The following is a 19,642-nucleotide window of genomic DNA, read 5'->3' on the forward strand; positions in this document are numbered from 1 at the left end:
ATCTTTAAAAAACTGAAGAGGTACTCTGGGAAACAGGAGGATAATGTGGGAACACTATACTACTTTTCCAGACCCAAGAAACAGAGTTTACATGCTTTAACAATGAGGACGGTAGCTCATATTCAGACAAAGTAGTTTGCTAATTACTGGTGGAAAGTTTACATATTTTTAACTCTAAGCAAATCAGACTTGCAGACAGACCCTGCCATCTTTATGTGAGTATGAGGGGGGAAAGAAGGTACAGGAAACAAATGGACAAGTTTGGAAATTGGCCTTCACTCCAAGGAATTTCAAGTGTCTTATGAACAGAGACCCTGTATTATCCATGATAGGTAACAAAATGCTTCATATATTGTAGAGTTAAATACTGATGAATAAATGAATGCATGAAAGATGAAAAAAAGGAATATGAAACATATAAGTAGATGGATACCCAGGTCTAAACAAGGAAACAGGAGGAAGAGAAGTGACCGTGGAAAAGAAATCAGGAAACTGCATTAGTCATCACCGTCTCAAAGTAGGGGCTGAGGGTCTGGACAGACAGAACTGTCCAAATTCGCTGGCGAAGACAGCAGGCTGCCTTTGTGCTAGGATATTAGTTTTTTTTTTACCTCCTACTATTCTCTCTTTTTCAAGCTTTTTAAAATTTATGATATACCTCCCACCTATTTTAAATTAAAAAAAGGCACAGTGAAAGTTATTGTTTTACCTCTGATTCCAACATCAATCTCCCTTAACTCTGAGAAACATCTTCAGGAGAAGAATGAAAGCTACCCAGTGATTCATGGTTTCATCATTACTCTTTTGGAGCCCAGGCTTTCCATCAAAGAACATCATATGTATTCTTTCCCTTAATAATATAACATTTAAAGATATGTTTTCATATTCTGTAAAAATAGAGTCAATATTCAGAAAATATTCTTGTCCAAAAATATCTGCAGAAGAAAAATAGAATCTTTTCTATCATTGAGTCTTCAAGGTGTCCCTGCGTTTTATCCTGAATTACGGTCATTAAAGATGTTTTTGTATAGTATAGAGTTAATTTCCAAGAATTTCTAAGTATATCTTTCATAGTAAGAAAGATGGAGTTCTACTTAACTATTCAGAATCGAATGAGAGATACTATTTGATGACTCAAATGGACAGTTCATTTCCTTCCTCTGAAACGAGTGCTTCCGTCAGGAAAATGGAAGCAACAGGTTGGGGCAGTGACAACATGGAGGAAGGTGTGTCGAATGACCCAGACATCACATGTCATTAGTAACTGTTGGTCTGGTCCCTTCTACTTATTTAGCAGAAATGAAGCTGGAAATAAATAATTATTTAGATTGGTCTCTATTTTAAAATCAAATTGGCCTGGAGACTTCAAGAAATAAGATCTAATAACAATTTCTTTCATCAGTATCTTATAGTTTTCTGAGCACAAGTCTTTTGCCTCCTTAGGTAGGTTTATTCCTAGGTATTTTATTCTTTTTGATGCAATCATAAATGGGATTGTCTTCTTAACTTCTCTTTCTGATCTTTCGTTGTAAGTGTATAGGAATGCAAGAGATTTCTGTGTATTAATTTCATATCCTGCAACTTTACCAAATTAACTGATAAGCTCTCGTAGTTTTCTGGTAGCATCTTTAGGATACTCTATGTATGGTGTCATGTCATATCGCTTATGTGGAATCTAAAAAAATGGTACAAATGAACTTATTCACAAAACAGAAATAGAGTTACAGACGTAGAAAACAATCTTATGGTTAATGGCTTGGGGGGGAGGGATAAATGGCAATTGGGATTGACATATACACTCTATTATATATAGAATAGGTGACTAATAAGGACATGCTGTATAGCACAGGAAAATCTACTCAGTACTCTGTAATGGCCTATATGGGAAAAGACTCTAAAAAAGAGTGGATATATGTATAAGTATAACTGATTCACTTTGCTGTACACCTGAAACTAGCACAATATTTTATATCAACTATACTCCAAAATTTTTTAAAAAAGAAAGAAAAAAAGATCTAATAACAAAGTCAAAGATGAATAATTTCTCATAGTTCACTGATTCATTGATTAACTCAGTGTCTGCTTTGGACCAGACTTTGATTAGAGCAGTGTGGCAGAGGTGAATACATCTCCCTTGTCCTGTGCGTCCATCTGGTTGGCATATTGGAAACTCTCTGCAGTCGCCACAAGCAAGACTAACGCTGACCACTGAACCCACCCAGAGCCCATCAGATCCGTATGGGTCCCAGGCACCACCTGGCAACAGGGTTAGAATACAAAGTCGGATTCAGTAAACTTTGCATGGAGCCCAAGAGCACACATTTCTGACGAGCTCCCAGGTGAGGCTGAGATCGAGTGCAAGGCCCACAGTTGGTGTAACAAGGATCTGAGCTCCACAGAGCAAGAGACAATTCAGGGTTGTTACTGGTACGGAGCATAATGGATGTGCTGAGGAAGCTTGTACCTCCCATACCCTGAAGAACCATCAGCCAAGACCAGTAATGAACTGGGGAGAGGTGGGAAGACCGCACATACACCCAGGCAGAAGTCATCAGACGCTCACAGGTTAGCAGAGGCACCGAACACACTGTTGACACTGGGAGCTGGCTTAATTTTCGTTACTAGGGTCTTTCAATGACGAATGTGTAGCTGTGATGCTCTACTGCTCTTAGTTATATCCTTGTTACTGATGAGAGGTTAAGATGAGCTGGGATAAAAATGAGTGTCATCCATCATGCTGCCTGGACTCGTGGGAATGAATGCAGGTCTGTAGAGCCAGGCTCACACCCCTGAGTTACACACCGTGGAGCACAAGCCTCTAATCAATCAGCTCCCTTTGCTTCCCTGCTCGGAACTTGCGTGTGCAATTACACCTGAAATGTTTCATCCCTTCTTTCCTTCAGCACGTATGTGTTGAGATCTTTATGTGCCAGGTACTATTCTCAGGTACCTACAGGATCCTTGTCCCCATGGAGCCTGCATTTGTATGGATAAAGACAGAAAATAAAAATGAGAACAATATAAAAATAAGCATTCAGATTCCAATAATGACAGGAAGGCGTTCAGCAGGGTGATTAGCTAGAGGACGAATGGGGGTGATAATTTAGATACAGAGTTAGTGGGATTCTCTCTGGGAGGTGATATTTGAGCTTCTGTCCTGGATGGCAGAAGCCAGCCAAGGGAAGATCCAAGGAAGAATATTTGAGGCAGAAGAACAGAAAGTGCAAAGGCCCTGAGGTTGTCGGAGGAACATCAATAAGGCCAGTATGGAGGGACTATGAACGTGGGGTGATGGGAGTTGGTGAGATATGAGATTAGAGACATCAGCCAGACCAGATCATGAGGAACCCATATTGGCATACCGAGGACTTTGAACTTTTTCTTAGTGTTGTAGAAAGCCAGTGGTGGGGTATAAACAGAGGAGGAGTGACATGGTCAGTTTTAACATTTTAAACATTGTAACGTGATTACCATCATGTCCCATAATTGACATTCCTTTTTTGTGGTGAGAACTTTAAGATCTAATTTCTTAGCAACTTTGATGTATATAATAATGTTGTTAACTGTAAATGCAATGCTGTGCTTTAGATCCCCAGGACTTACTCGCCCTGTAACTGCAAGTGTGTGCCCTTTGACAAACATCTCCCCATTTCTCCACTCCCAGCCCCTGGTAACCGCCATTGTACCCTGTTTCTCCAAGTTGAATTTTTTAGATTTCACATATAAGTGATATCATACATATAAACAAATCATCAGTGTCTTTCTCACTGTGATTTCTCTCTCTTAGCATAATGCCTTCAAGGTCCATCCGTGTTGTTAAAAAGGGCAAGATATTCTTCTTTCTCATGGCTGAATAATATGACATTACGTATATACATATATGTGTGTGTGTGTGTGTGTGTGTCTCCTTCCCCTTGGTTAGTCCTCGTGGGTGAGCCTCCGTCTCTCTGCTGAGGAGAGGTGGAGTTAAATTCAAAGTTAAATTTGAAAAGCAGGGTGATCATAAAGAGACACTCAAAGAAGCCTTAACACACACGGATGCTTTAGCACTAAAAATTGGTATGACAGGATTCCCCAATTAAAGAAAGTACTGTTTTACACAGTTGTGATATTTGCACTAAAAAATGTAAGAGTGACTTAAAGTAATCTTTATGTAAAGTATGATCAAGGAACAAGGTAATAAAATACTAATCTACATGAAAAGGTAAATCTAGCTTGTGTGTTTTGTTTTTTTAAAAGTTAAAGCACATTTCTGGCTTAATAGCTGTATAGTTATGTTTCCAGAACGTTTTAAAGATGCCCCTAATTAGTAAATCATATAAATAGTCTCAAAATCAACAATCCTTTGGGGTGGAAATAACATTCAAACCGGAAATTTTTATTTTGAATTTAGAACTTACCTTCCAGATTGCTCAATTAGATCAATATATTCAAAAATTCTATCTTTTCCTTGGGCAGTTTTTACTAAGACCTCGCATTTCTAGTTGTATGCTAAAACAATAAGATACATATTTTTTCCTAGGGCTCAAGGACTCCTGGAGGGTAAACTAGGAGGTGCCCTGAGAACAGGGGCCATTCCCTGTTCTATCCAGTGTCTGCTGTTTCCTGCCATAGACAGCTGATAGATGTCTGTTCATTTAAGTTTTTTGATCCGTAGAGAAATAATCATTCAAAATCTAATATGGCTGTAGTTAATGGCGAGGCCCATTGGATCAAGGAAGATGGTGAGATATTTTTAGAGGTGCATTTAGTGAGAAAATGCTAATAACGTGGATGTGGTTTAGGTCATATTGGGACGTATAATAGAGTTTTTCATGCAGACAGCAAATATTTATGAAGCACCTACCACGTGTTAACCATTGTGCGCCTTGGCGTTGGGGACTTGGCTATGAGTGAAACAGGTTCCTGCCCTTACAATGTCATTTCATCTTCACTGTGCAGAGGGAGAAGATGAACAAACCCAGAACTATAAATAAATGTTGTGAATAAGGTAAAGGAGGTGACAAGGACTAGGGTGTGGAAGGGAGGTTTGCTGTTTTGTGCAGGGCAGTCCGTTAAGTCTGGTAGGTAAAGTAATACTTGATCAGAGACCTGAGTGGAAAGAGGGAGCCTGGTAGGGGCACCACAGGGATGAGCACCTGGGCAGCAGCACCCCTGGCAGGCCCCAGAAACAGCCAGGAGGCCAAAGATACTGGATCACGGCAAGGGAAGGAGGGACCTGGCAGAGTGGAGGGCAGTGTGGCCACAGGAGACCACATCCTAGGACTGGTGGGATGTTGCCCGGTCTTGAGAGTTTACTCTGAGTGAGATGGGGGAAAGCTGGAGAGTGTTGGAGAAATGATAAGAATTTGTATATGAACTGGGTCTAGAAAGAGGTAAGATTTCAACAGGCCAAGAAAAGGAGGAAGGACATTCTGAGAATGAGCAATGGCAGACCTAGAGGCGAGCACCCCATGCCTACCACATGGGGATGACCAGGGTTGGCTGGAAGACAGGCTGCTTCCAGAGCAGAGTGGGGGTGAGGATGGAAAGGTCAGTTTGGGGACAGTCTGGACCTCCAGGCCATGTGGTTTCTGCTTTACTCTGTGATCACAAGAAGCCTTGGAGAAAAGTGTTCAGAGCACAGGGGTAAGCCAGAGAAAGTATTCATCTAAGGAAAAACTAGCTAGATCTTTGCACTCAAGATCAGAAATCCAGCAGTTGTATGTTGGCTGGATTAAAGAAAGGAGACTGCTGGAGAAAAGGAGATCAGTGAGAGTATTGCTGTATCAGTTGGATAAGGGCTTCCTATCATGCCTCAGTGATCGTCAGTGAGGAAATTCTGGAGTCATGTGGTGCATCCCTTTCTATGGGATATTTTGCAGCTGGTAAAAAGTAAATAATACCTTCACATCTATAGACTTGGAAAGATGGCTGTGGTGTACATATAGTTCAGTGATAAAAGCACCTTGCAGAGTAATGCATATAAAAGCATCCTCTTTAAGCCATCAATTAAACCTCCCAGGTGTGTGCATGTGTGTGTGTTTGTATGAGCTTGGTAACCCATCAGTTAAACCTCCCAGGTGTGTGCATGTGTGTGTGTGTTTGTATGAGCTTGGTAACCCATCAATTAAACCTCCCAGATGTGTGCATGTGTGTGTGTTTGTATGAGCTTGGTTTGTATGAGCTTGGTATCAGTTTAATGTTTTGGACCTTTTTACTCACACATTCTTTTAGATACGGCAAATCCATTTTGGTTTTACATATGGCCCTATTTGAAGTTGCTTTGGAAAGAGGCTAAAAAAAATAGAGCCCTCTGGGAGTAATAAAAAGTGCAGACTGTCCCCCCCTGGGCCTTGAAACTGCACTAGACTCTCTTTCCATCCAGCCTGCCGAATGCAGCCCAGGCACCACTCGCTGAGCTCCTGAAATGTTGCTCCTGGGACGCTGCCACTAAAATCCAAAACTTGATTGAATATGACTTGCTTAACTGACCTTTAACAGTTTCCTTTTGTCATCCAAAAGTGAGTAACAGGAGCCGCCGTATTCAGAAAACCTGCCGCCTCTACTCTCTATTTGGTTACTGCAGATAAGCTTTCCACGTGCTTCCATTTCAAAGCTCAGAATGTTTGCAGAGCGTGTGTTAATTGAAATCGTGTTAGCGTTTTAAAGCTGTCCAAAAGTTTTGTTAATTTCAAAGAAATACTAAAGCATTTTGCATTAGAAGAAAAACATGTAGTTAGCAGAGAGGTTTTCTTTTGTAATTGATTGTCAATTCTGATACCTGAAAATATTCGTTTAATGCCTTCGCAGGATATAAGGGTTTGGCATAAATTCTACATGTAGCAATAATAATACCTTAATTGAAAGTGTTTCCTGTAAATTTGCTGCATATTAGGGATTCCAAAGTAAATTTAATTTTCTCAGTGAGCTGTGGCTACATAACAATTGTTTTTCTCATTCTTAAAAGAGACTTTTCCTATAGCTTAATGGTTCTCCACCAGAGGTGGTATTACTCCCTGGAAGACATTTGACAATGGCTGGAGACATTTTCAGTGGTCACAGCTTTGAAGGGGGGATGCTGTTGGCATCCAGTGGGTGGAGGCCAGGGATGCTGCCACCCATCCTGCAGTGCACAGAAAGCATCCACCACAAAGAATTATCCAGCCTCAGCGGTCAATAGTACTGAGGCTGAGACAACCTGCTTAAGAGAATCTGCACCGTTACTTTTTGATGGTAATATGCGGTACAGATTCCTGTGACTATGCAGGAGGGGAAATGAGCCTGGCGTCCACCCAAGCTTCCCTCTCTTTAAATCCAGAGCAGAGCCTTTTGCCCGCATCCTTCCCGTGAATGTACACCCGGACACACACGAGCAGAACAGCTGGTGCCCTGTCTCTTGTGTCCTTCCTGCTATTCTGGGCTTTAGGATTCCTTAAAGTAACACGGGTCACCCTGTAAAAGTGGGGCAAGCTCTTTCCTTAGCCTCACTTATTTTTTGAGTGAAGAGCTGTGTGGTGAATGAAGCTATCAAATCCCCACGTTCCCTATTTTTCTGACCTTGACCTGGTCTTTTTTCCATTTGATTTATCACCTTTTTATCCCTTTTGATGTTCTGTTTCTTTTATAATGACAATGGCCTGTTTTATTACCTACTAAACCATTTTCTTTTCCATTCCGAGCTTTTCTCTAAGCTGTTTCAAATTGATTTTTTTTATTGAGGTGACATTCACATAACATGGATTAGCCACTTTAGAGGGAAGAATTCAGTGGGTTTTAGTATAGTCACAGTGTGTGCCATATCCAGCTTTATCTAGTTCTGGAACATTCTCATCACCCCAAAGGAAACTCTCTCCCTATTGAGCAGTTACTTCACATTCTTCCTTGCCCCAGCCCCTAAAAACCACCAATCTGCTTTCTGTCTCTGTAAATTTACTTATTCTGGATATTTCATATCAATGGGATCATACAATATGGGGTCTTTTGCCCTAGCTGTGTTCACTTAGTATAATGTTTTAGAGGTTCACCCACATGGTAGCCTGGATCAGTATTCCCTTCCTTTTCAGGGCTGAATAGTATTCCATTGTATGGATGGACCACATGCAGTTTGTCCATTCATCCATGGATGGACATTTGTGTTGTTTATAGTGCTGTCATGAACATGTGTGTACATGTATTTGTTTGAGTACTTGTTTTCAATTCTCTAGGGTATATATTTAGGATCACATGGTAATTGTATGTTTAACCTTTGGGAAACTGTCAAACTGTTTTCACTACAGGGGAATCATCTCTAAGCTGCTTTATTTTGTTAATTCCATGCCCCTCCTCTTGGCATCTGCTTCTACCAACTCCCCGCAGGTGGCAGCCGTCCATTCTCCCTGAGTTTCCCGAAACAGTTTGACAGAAAACTTAAAGAATCCTGATGTGCGTTCTAAAGCACAGATACAAAACTCTGAGAGTTTAGGACCAGCTTTGCATCCATACCCATGAAGTGCTCAGATTCACCTAATGTCTGCAATAGTTTGGATACCAAAACTGAAAATCCCCAAATTTTGAAAAAGAACCTTTTTTCCCCTCCATCACAATAGTTAGTGCTTTTGTGTAACGCAGTGGATTTGTTTGAATATGCCCTCTTTTTGTCGTAATATTATTTCTTGAATGGCTGTGGTTCCAGGGGATCTGTGCAGCCTTTAATGGGAAGGAGAGGGGGAGCGTTTGGGAACAGGCATTCTCTGTGACTCTCACTGTCCTTCCTCCCCACCTGTAGGTGTCATTCTTCCTCTTCATCATCTTCGTGGTGTACACCATGCTGCCCTTCAACATGCGAGATGCCATCATCGCCAGTGTCCTTACCTCCTCTTCCCACACCATCGTGCTGAGCATCTGCCTGTCTGCAATGCCGGGGGCCAAGGAGCACCTGGTCTGGCAGGTAGGTGCACCTCCACCTCTGCAGGGTGACCACACCTGTTCAAGGTGTGACTGTTGGCTGGTACCTGGCAGGTGCTCCAGGTCTGCTCTCTGATGTTGACCCTGAGTGTCGCTAATGGGTAGCCAGCCACTGCCCCCTCTCTGCAGTGGAATCGGCAGTCACTTAGCAATTAGCAACAGTGAAAATTGGAAATGGCAGTTCCATTTTGCTGATTGATGGTTAAAAGCTGTTATTATACATTGTAATTTAGTACTCTTAGTTTTAAGAGTTAGAGTGAAACAACTTATATAATTAAATTCATAATTCTCCCCCATCTCTCTCTGAGAGATTTCCAAAACCCCGTCTTTACAGAGGACAGAAGAGCTCTCTATTTCTTAATCCTCTGGCAAGTCCAAGGACATAAAAAATAGTTCTTTAAAATGCTTCAACAGCAAATTTAGCTTTACTGCTAAGTGGCATTCCAGCGAAGCCTTCCTATTTAATTAGTTAAAAGCATTTAAAAAACCATTTAATTTCCTGTTACATACATCCGTAGACATGAGGGGCAGTGGTTTGCACTTATTCTTAACAGTCTCTTTTTTACCTGTAAAAAGTGTGCTTTATTTTGCTGGGTTGGAATCAAATGTAACAAATGCAGCCAGTGTGCAGAATGCAGCGGGGCTGAGAGGAGTAGTTATGAACACCACTGTCGTTGAAAAGGGGATTTTAGACGTGGGTCACTTGAGCCCTGAGGGTCTCAGAAACCAGTTTGTCCTTCACTTGAAGCAATGTTTTACTTGGAAACTTGAGATGGAAATGGAGGCTTACCCTTGGGTCTGTAGTAATTGCTCTTAGTTGGAAAGCGTTCTAGGGACCCCTTTTCTCAATACTCGTCTCTGAGCGCTCATAACAAACATTCATTAAGCGTAGCCTGAGCACTTGTGAAATGTCCTCTGTGGGCACTGAGTGAGGGTAAAGCTCCTGATCTGGCACAGTGGTGCCCGTTTCCCATTGACTTGTTTGGACGTTACTAAGAAGCATCCCCTCCAGGAAGTGGAGGGAACTATGTCTTTCCTGTGACGGAGCAGAGTAGTCACATCAGTAACCTGCATCGCCAGAGACACACACAGTGGCTGGTCAGTGACTAATCAAATGAAAGAGAAGGTGGGTGTTTTATTGAAAGATGAAACAATCCAGCTGTGCCTGGGATGAGGTGGAAGAAGTGTTCCTTTTTACACGAGTTCTGCCCCAGCTTTTACTTGCTTTTTCTACCTTTCACAGCCTCCCATGAGGATATTCATGGGACGTTTCTCCTTTCTCCCATAAATTCCATTCTTCCACCCTCCCTTTAGTGGGGCCATTAGGCTCAACCTTAGGTAGTCACATTCAGGTCAGGGTGGTGGGTATGGTTTTCATAGGAATGAGTACATAATAATTTATGTAAGAATATTATGTAACAATAATCATTTGCTCTGCCAGTTTACACTATAGAAATCACTACAGGAAAGTCCTGGTCACACAGGCAACAGGGCACTCATACATATTTCACTGCTCATGGCATCTTGCTGGTCGTGGGTTACCGTGGAACACATACCTTGAACATTTTGTACCTATTTTTTCTGCCCCTTCATGAATAAAGAAAGTATCTGCTGGTGCAGATGCAATAGAAAAAACATCTGGGAAATGAGGATTATGATACCTGCCTGTGAAGATCAAATGGGGTTAAAAAAAAAAGGAAAAAAAGAAGTGATTTACAAAGAACCAGGCATATTTTAGATATCAAGTACTACTGAGGTTTTTTTTTTTTTATTTTTTAAATTTTTTTTAGCACTGTTATTTTCTTGCATTGGTTAAAAAAAAAAGTGGAAAGAATGTAATCTTAAATTTTTATTTACTCAATTTCCAAAACCAACACAGAAAAATACTTATCAGTGGACAGGCAGAGATAGGATAATGATAGGATGATTCTAGAATAGCAAAAGAATAAACATTCTTTATTCCATAAGAATAATGTTGAAAGGAACAGAAGAATATAAGGTCAGGTTTCCATCACTTCAGAAGTAATTTCACAGTGATTTCAGGAATGAGAATTCATTCTCAGGCTATGACCTATCATCTACTTGAGGAAATTTATTTAATACCTGAAAATTGTGGATGATGTCTCCTAACACATTTAAACACAAAGTATAATTCCTAATACATTTATAGACCTACCAGTACATTGAAAATCCAGTATGGATAATTTTTTCCCCTAAGCCTTTCAAGTATAGGTTGCCTCCAGATGTGTTGCTCCGTTGCCTCCAGCTGCTTTGGTGTGGACTTCCTATAATACCATGCTCCTACATAACCATAATGCAGCTATCAAAACTGGAAATGTGCATTGTTTAATTCCTGACGTTCTGGTTCCTCCAGCTTTCCCAGTAATGTCCTTTACAGAACAAGAGCCCATGCATTGCACTTTGTTCTTAAGTCTCTTTGGTCTCCTTCTGGATGGAACAGTTCCTTTGGCTTTTATTAACGCTTTTGAAGGTTGCAGGCCAGTTATTTTCTAAGATGTCCTTTAACATGGGGGGTCCAGTGTTTCCTCATGAATAGATTAAAGTTATGCATTTTGGCAGGAATCTCAGAAGGGATGGTGTGTCCTCATCACGTCTATCAGGGGCGTGTACATCTACTTTGTCCCATTATTGTCAGTGGTCATTACTATCAGTGTGCTGTCCACCAGCCTTTTCCACTTTGAAATTACTCTTTTCCTCTTTGTCATTAGTACATATTTTGTGGAGAGGTGCTTTGAAACTATGCAAATATTCTGTTTCTCATCAAACTTTTAATATATTTATTTGCTTGTTTGTATCTACGTAGTCTGATGTTCAGTAGATTATAAACCACTGCTGTCACTGTTTATTTTGATGCCCATATGGTCTCAGATTTGTCCAGCAGGTGCCTCTCCAAGCTGTACCTTTGACTTGTCCCTGTGATTCTTTGAGCATTTCCTCAATTTCTGGCACAAGCTATTTTGGGTTCCTCTTGTGCCCTCCCTGACCTAACCCTAAAATCAGCCATCCCTCCAAGGAGCCCTAGTTCTTTTTGGTGAAGAATGACATTTAGTGGCAAGATCTGGGCTTTAGGACTTTCCCTTGCCATTGGGGTGTCAGTACTCCAAGTGCTTTGCATCTCCATTTATTTTTATATCTGCCTACATCTTAAACAGCATGACTTCACACTGATATTTCCATTTCCACTCCAGCATAAGTTTTATGCCAGTTTTCTCTCTTTCCATTGTGGCTCCCTTGACCAACAGTGAAAAATATTTAGCTCTCATGATCCTAAATATATTTATTTATTTGATGAAACCCTGCATGTAACCAGTCTCCTGTTGCAACTGTCAGCCCCTCCCCCTGCCCTCTCACTTGAGTCAGCTTCCTTCCCCCATCCCCATGTCCCGTTTCCCCAGCTGGAGCTCTGACACCCAGTCCACGAGAGGGTGTCCCCCACCCCAGCTGGGGCTCTGACACCCAGTCCACGAGAGGGTGTCCCCCACCCCAGCTGGGGCTCTGACACCCAGTCCACGAGAGGGTATCCCCTCCCCCAGCTGGGGATCTGACACCCAGTCCACGAGAGGGTGTCCCCCACCCCAGCTGGGGCTCTGACACCCAGTCCATGTGAGGGTGTCCCCTCCCCCAGCTCAGGCTCTGCACTTGACTTTGCCCAGTGTAGGAACTCCACACACCCAGCCCAGCTTTGTCATCTTGGGTGAGTTTCGCTTCCCCCGTCCCCTGTTGGTGCAGACGCTTCTCTTCTCTGCCTCACCTGAGGGCTGGGCACTCAGTTATTCAGGAGGGAAGGAAAAGGACAAGAAGAGAAGGGGTAGAGGATGGGCCCGGAAGAGGAAGACAGCAAACACATTTTGAACAGACTTTATTTGTAGAAGAGGAAGAGATTCTTTTCAGTTACTTTGTGTGATTCCCTTTGTACTGTACTGGTCTTGGCACCTTTTCTTCTAACTCTTTTCTGTCTTTGTTTCCTAACTGGATTTCAAAGAAAAGCTTTTCTGGAATCTGAGCTTATTAAGGGGATCTGGAATCCTTAATAACCAAGGGAATAAATTATTTTGATGTTAGGAAGCTGAAAAGCAGTTTTGTACTGTCTATGTAAGAAGGATACTTTGTTTGCCTATCACGAATTTAGCAGAGGTACCAAAGCCCTTAACAATTTATGGTTAACAAGAAAATAAGAATTTTGCCTGTATCAGTAGGATAGCATGTGTTTGACGGAAAGTTCCACAAAAGCAGCAAGGAGTCTTTTTTGCCTATGATTATATCACGTCAGAGGGAGACTGAGGCTAGGACAGCACGATGAAACTTCCCACCTCATGCCATGGTGCCTGCCTCCTGCTTGGGCCCTGGGAGGAGGGGTGGCAGCTATGCAGCCATTAGACAAGGTTAGGGATCTGGGTAGGTGTCCTGCCTCCCAGACTGGGGCAGCTGGTCCATCAGTCAGGAGCCCAGTCCATCCTGCAGCCTGTGTTTGTGTAGCACTTACTCCATTTTAAATATGCACCTTGTCTGTTCTTCATTTGTTAAACTTCTGAAGGTCAGGTACACTGTCAGCAGGGTACTGAACCATCATCAAGGAATTTCCAAATATTCCTATTCACATATTACAATTGCATTTTGTATTTGAAATTTACTTAATTTTTTTAATGTATTTATTTCCTTGGTATTCTTAGCATGGTCTGAATTTTCATTTTCTGTATGTTTTATTTTCCCATGAGAGAGGGAGGAATTTGAATATAGATTTCTTTCACAAGCAGGTTATATGAGAATCCATATTTATTAAGGAATATAAGCCAGGCAGTGCATATTGATTTTCTAACAGGATTACTCATATTTCAGAGAAATTTTATAGGATTCCTTTATGCAGTGGATACTTTAATATATTTAAGTTGTGATACAATTTGAAAAATTTTCATTTAGACCTAAAATAGAAAATATAGCCTGTCATCTATGGCAAGTGTGCAATCGTAGTAACGCAGATTTGTTACATAACTGATTCTTTTTCAGTATAATTCAGGAACTGTATATTGGAGTCTGGAATTAAATTGCATTTAGGATCTAATCTGAGAAGCTCAAAGGAGAAACAGCACGTTACCAGCTGCCCAGTTTCTGGCTGTGGAAGAGACGAATTGTTAGGAATTTGGATCTCTTTTCTTGCGGTTTTGTCTTTAGAGAAGCTTAGGATATTAATATTTTCCAAAGAGGGGAAAAGAGACTGTATCACTCTTCATTCTGTGTAGCATCCAGCTATTGATTATGATCTGTATCCTATTTGAACAAGGTATCATTTATCTGTTCTAAAGACATTATAATTTGGAAGGAGTGGGGTAAGCATAGAGAAGAGGTTAAAAACAGGAAAGTACCTAATGTGACTGTGTCCTGAAGCAAATCGAAACGCACTTCACAGTTCTGTTCTCCTTTTGCCTTCCTTACCGTTCCCCCAGCTGGACAGATAAACCTCATTCTCCTCTAAATGACAGGAACTTCGCACCATCGTCGCATCAGAGAGAGTTTTGTAGGGCAAGTGAACAACAAAATGAAAATTAGCACTTCCCTGCAGGATGCCAAATCATTTAAAAATGCTCTGGCAATTTTAAGAATGTTTGAGGGAACCCTCCTACACTCTTAGTGGGAATGTAAATTGGTGCAGTCACTATGGAGAACAGTATGGAGGTTCCTTTAAAAAACTAAAAATAGAACTACCATATGATCCTGCAGTCCCACTCCTGGGCATATATCCAGAGAAAACTATAACTCAAAAAGATACATGCACCCCAATGTTCATAGCAGCACTACTTACAATAGCCAGGACGTGGAAGCAACCTAAATGTCCATCGACAGATGAATGGGTAAAGCAGATGTTGTGTGTATATAATGGCATATTACTCAGCCATAAAAAAGAATGAAATAATACCATTTGCAGCAACATGGAAGGACCCAGAGATTATCATACTGAATGAAGTAAGTCAGAGCAAGACAAATATCATATGATGTCTCCATATATGTGGAATCTGAAAAAATAATACAAGTGAACTTATTTACAAAACAGAAATAGACCCACAGACATAGAAAATAAACTTATGGTTACCAAAGGGGAAAGGAGGAGAGGGAGGGATAAATTAAGAGTTTGGGATTAACAGAAACACACTCCTATATGTAAAATAGATAACTGATAACTGATAAAATACCTACTGTATAGCATAGGGAACCATATTCAATATCTTGCAATAACCCTATAATGAAAAATAATCTGAAAAAGAATAGATATATGTATATGTATATTCATATACATAAAACTGAATCACTTTGCTGTATACCTGAAACTAACCCAACATTGTAAATCAACTATACTTCAATAAAAAAAAAAGTGTCTGAGACAGAGAAGCTTCACGTTGGTAGTTAACTATTTGACTCTAATGATGGAATGAGACCTAAGTTTATTTTCCAACATTTGTGAACCTGTTTTGGGGAGGAGATAGAAGGAACAGAGGTAAAGGGAAGCCCTTTCAGACTATGAGTTTTGTCTTGGAGATTTGATCAAAGGAGCATGAAAAAGGATTTCTCTAAAAATGAAAAATGCCATCGATCCCCCAACAGCTGTCTCTATCCTCTTCTTGAACCTGTCATCTGAATTCTGTACTTTCTGTTCATTCAAAGCAATGGATGCATGTCAATGGATGACTTACATCATTACAGATTGATTAAATGTCAGCTGAATGGCATGTTCCACTGGATGACATCTTGACAGGTGGTTTTCCTAGTACTTTCACCAATCCATGCATTTTTGTTACAGTATATACAAAGATCTGAGGCTCTGTCCATTCCAAATGTTTATTTTTGAGGATAGTTTGTGAAAGATACTGATTTCTAGTCATTTATTAAACCATCAATGATGCTTTTTATTTTTTAATTATTATTTGAAGCAAACAGACCACTTTATTATTTTTTTAACATCTTTATTGGAGTATAATTGCTTTACAATGTCGTGCTAGTAATGATTCTTTTTAAAACCCTTAGTGGATAGTGAGAAAGTCAGCAACCCCTATGGGGAGTCACACGAGACAGACTCCTTCTAGGTACTTGCAGGTCAAATGATGAATCTGCTAAGTTGTGTGAACTTGAGAGAGTAATATATCTGCAGCTTGACTTTAGCGAGAACTTTGCTCTGGTCCTAAGGTATCTCTTTAAAGAGTAGAGAGAAACCCAATGAAACTCCATTGGTGCAATGGAGAGAGGATGTACAGATAGTCACTGGGAGACATTCTAAGGACAGACAGGGCTGGGGATGCTCCTAGTTACCTGTAAAGTGGAAATAATAATAATAATGCCTTCTTCCTAGGACAGCAGAGATGATTGGATGAGATGATAAATGAAAAGGACTTAACTGGGCCAGGTGCACAGTTAATGCATCAGTTAGTAAACATCAAGTGTTGATAACAATAACTGCATAGTGATAGAACTACAACATCCTCATTATGTTTGTGGAATGCAATGACCTGGGCAGGCTAAGGGAGGGGACGTACTTTCTATCCATTTTTGCAGCAATAATCACAGCGTGCCCTCTTTGAGAATGAGGTACATCAAATTTGCTTTCCCCGGGAGATGTGAGTTCCTGCCGGCCAGACTCTGGGTTCATCACTTTTGCTGTCCTTCTCAGCAGCTCATGAATGGCATGTCAGAGAGTATGAGATGGTGGACACAGCAAGCACTTTGGTTTCAGATGGAATCTGGGCTTGGATTCAGTTTCTCCCACTTTATAGCTGTGCGTCGTGGACATGAAGGTGGACCACCCGGAGCCCCCTCAAAGACTGATTGTCCAGCTCTTCGGGGTGTTGGTAACAGCTGGCTTTCCATCCTTAGTCCCTTCCAGGCTGCCTCAGCTGCACAGAGCTGCCAGCCCAAGGTCATGACTTTCCAAGGGCGGGCCACATCCATGACTGATCGAGGTGGGGGGCCCAATGCAAGACAATTCTGATTGGCCATTTCAGCACCACAGCTTCGGTGAGTCTGTCTGAAGTTGTCAGGCCTGCATCCCAGCCCAACTTCTCCCTCTGCCAAGTCCCGAGTCCTTCCCTCTGCTTGGGCATTGATCCGAAGGGCACTCCCTACTAAACACCCAGCTCTGTTTCATATGTGCTTCCTGGAAAACCAAACTGCAGCATCGCATAAACTTGGCCTAAGTCTTTAGTTTACTCAGTTTTCTTATCTCTAAAATGGCAGCAGTAACACCAACCTCCCTAGAACGTTGCTGGCCTTGGTGCTGATTAGATGACCTGGTGTATAGGAAGAACCTGTTGTTAGGCTGGCCTCGTCCTCAGTCCTCAGTAAACAGTAGACAGCAGCAGCGGTAATATAGTCTAAATGACTTTTATAGAAGTGAGATAAATGGAACATGAAAATGCTTTGAGGATATATGTTAATAATCAAAGTCCAAATGACCTATGGAACTGAGTAGGGCAAAAGTTGCATCATACATACGTAAGACCCTCAGAGCCCATGTCTGGACTGGTTGACCATCCTGTGGAATGTCCTCTGCAGACTCAAGGCAGTGAGATTCATCCTGGTGAGATGCTAGAAGCCCACACTACACTGATGAGTGAAGTTTGGAAGTTCAGCTAATACCTGGGGACCTGTGCTTCTGTAGGTTAGTAAGACACCAGCTTTTGGAGACCCAAGAGACGACTCAACCCTTGTCAGGAGTGAGAAGGAGGTGTTTATAGGATCACTTGCCAGTTGGACATCTTGAGCTCTTTCCCTGGAGTATTTGTTCCCTGGAGAAGCCCACTCCTGTTCCCCAGCCAACCTTGGGGATTGCTCATTTGGACCAGCCAATGGTACTGTGATACATTGGATCAGACCATCCTGCATCTCAGCTTTGTGGTCCTGGACACCTGCATGTATACAGCTCCATCTCTTTGCATCACTCCTTCCACCCCCTCAGCTGAGATACTGTATTGGTTTCCTAATGCTGCTGAAAAAATTACCACAAACTTAGGTGCTTTAAACAACAGCAATTGCTAAATTCTGGAATTTATCATTTCACAAAAATCAAAACCAAGCTGTGGCAGAGTTGGTCCCCTGGAGGCTCTGAGTGAGAAGGTTTTCATACCTCTTTCCTAGCTTCTGGTGGTTGCCAGAAATCCTCGGTGTACCTTGACTTTTGGGGCTTCAAAACTCCCTTCCTTTCCTCCATCTTTATGTGGCCTTCTCTTCATGTCTGTGCATCTTGTCCCATTCTTATAGGGACACTGGCCATTGTCTTTAGGGCCCACTCTGATGATCTCAAAGCAACATCCTTAATTTAATTACGTCTGCAAAGACTCTTATGCCAAAAAAAAAAAAAAGTAGTATTCTGAGGTTCCTAGTGGACATAACTTGGGGGCTTGTATTCAACCCGCTCCCGATACCAACTTCCACAGATGGACAGCAGTTCCACTCCTCTCCTTCATGGCTTGCTACAGACCCTCCATGTATTCTCCAAGACCAGAGAGTCCATGGGGCTCCCCTTCACTTGACTACTCAGGTATTACTAAGCTCTATGGTGTGCAACATACGAAGATACCTCCTTGGAAGATATTTATGGTAACACATAGGAAAATAAAGCAAAACTAGAAGGATTTAGAGTGAGGAAACATATGGGAATTCCACTCTTGCTTAAACAAAACTCTCATCCATAAGGCAATCCACAAGGATTCCTGAGGAACAGTTGCAGACAGGTAGGGGAACTAAACATCTGCCATTGGCTTTTTGCCCCATTTTTAAAAATAGGTGATGGGGTCACTTTTTTTAAAAAAAGTTGAGATAAAGGTTTCAAAAGGTTTTCAGTGAATATGCTTCTTCCAACCACTCTAAAGTTTCTCATTGTTTGTAGTAATTTTGCATTTGACCCTTTTAGGATTTCGAGGTATATAATCACATCATTTTCAAGTAAATCTTTACTTTCTGATTTTTATAGCCACCTTTTCTTTCCAATTGCTTTGCCTAGTACCTCTAGAAAAACGTTGACAGTAATGTGGTGATAGTAGACATACTTGTCTGTTTTTTTATTTAGTAGAGTTGACGTTTGTCCTTTAAACAACATGCTGGCTTTTGGGTTAAGTTAAATAAATGTTATAATTTGAAGGAAGTAACCATGTATTCCTACTTACAGACATTTTCTTTTTTCTTTTTCTTTTCTTTAAAGATTGATCTTGAACTTTATCAAAAGAGTTTCTAAAAAAAATTACCTGTGGGCAAGACTGTATGATTTCTTCCCTTTTATAATATTGAATGGTTCTTGAATCTGGAATTAGCTCAGTAGGTCATGTTGTGTTTTTATCTAATTTTCTGCTTGATTCTTTTGACTAATGAATTATGAGGGGTTTTGGATCTGTTTTGACAATAATAAGAGCAAACACAGGCAGCACTGGCCATGGGCTGTGCTTCACTCATGGGTGACCATCTTCCATCTCAAATGTTTATTTAGATTAAAGATCATCCCCTTTTTTTCTGTGCAGATTCTTCTGTTTAGATTTACTTTCTTTTCTGGGGTGTTTTTCTCAAAGATATACTCTTATAAATGCAGTCTCTTTCATCTAAAGTTGCAATTATATTTTATAGAGTAGAGTGATCTCTTTTCATAGTTTCAATTACTTCTGTTCTGATGTTTACTTTTCCCTGGTTAGTTTCTTATTCTTGGGATTTGTCCTTTCTCTATTAA

At 41.1% G+C, this 19,642-nt stretch overlaps 1 protein-coding gene across 1 annotated transcript in view; it reads left to right on the plus strand.

Moving 5' to 3' along the window:
• The window catches only part of ADCY2 (adenylate cyclase 2), a 434,307-nt gene that overhangs the window by 99,843 nt on the left and 314,822 nt on the right, over positions 1–19,642 (plus strand). Inside the window, exon 3 of the mRNA XM_027125298.1 lies at positions 8,747–8,908. Within this exon, the coding sequence (XP_026981099.1) occupies positions 8,747–8,908 (162 nt within the window). The remainder of the gene's footprint in view (positions 1–8,746; positions 8,909–19,642) is intronic.

The sequence above is a fragment of the Aethalodelphis obliquidens genome, unplaced genomic scaffold (genome assembly GCF_003676395.1).
Source record: "Aethalodelphis obliquidens isolate GAN/ISIS:26980383/991018 unplaced genomic scaffold, ASM367639v1 scaffold29, whole genome shotgun sequence".
In the NCBI taxonomy this organism is placed as follows: domain Eukaryota; kingdom Metazoa; phylum Chordata; class Mammalia; order Artiodactyla; family Delphinidae; genus Aethalodelphis; species Aethalodelphis obliquidens.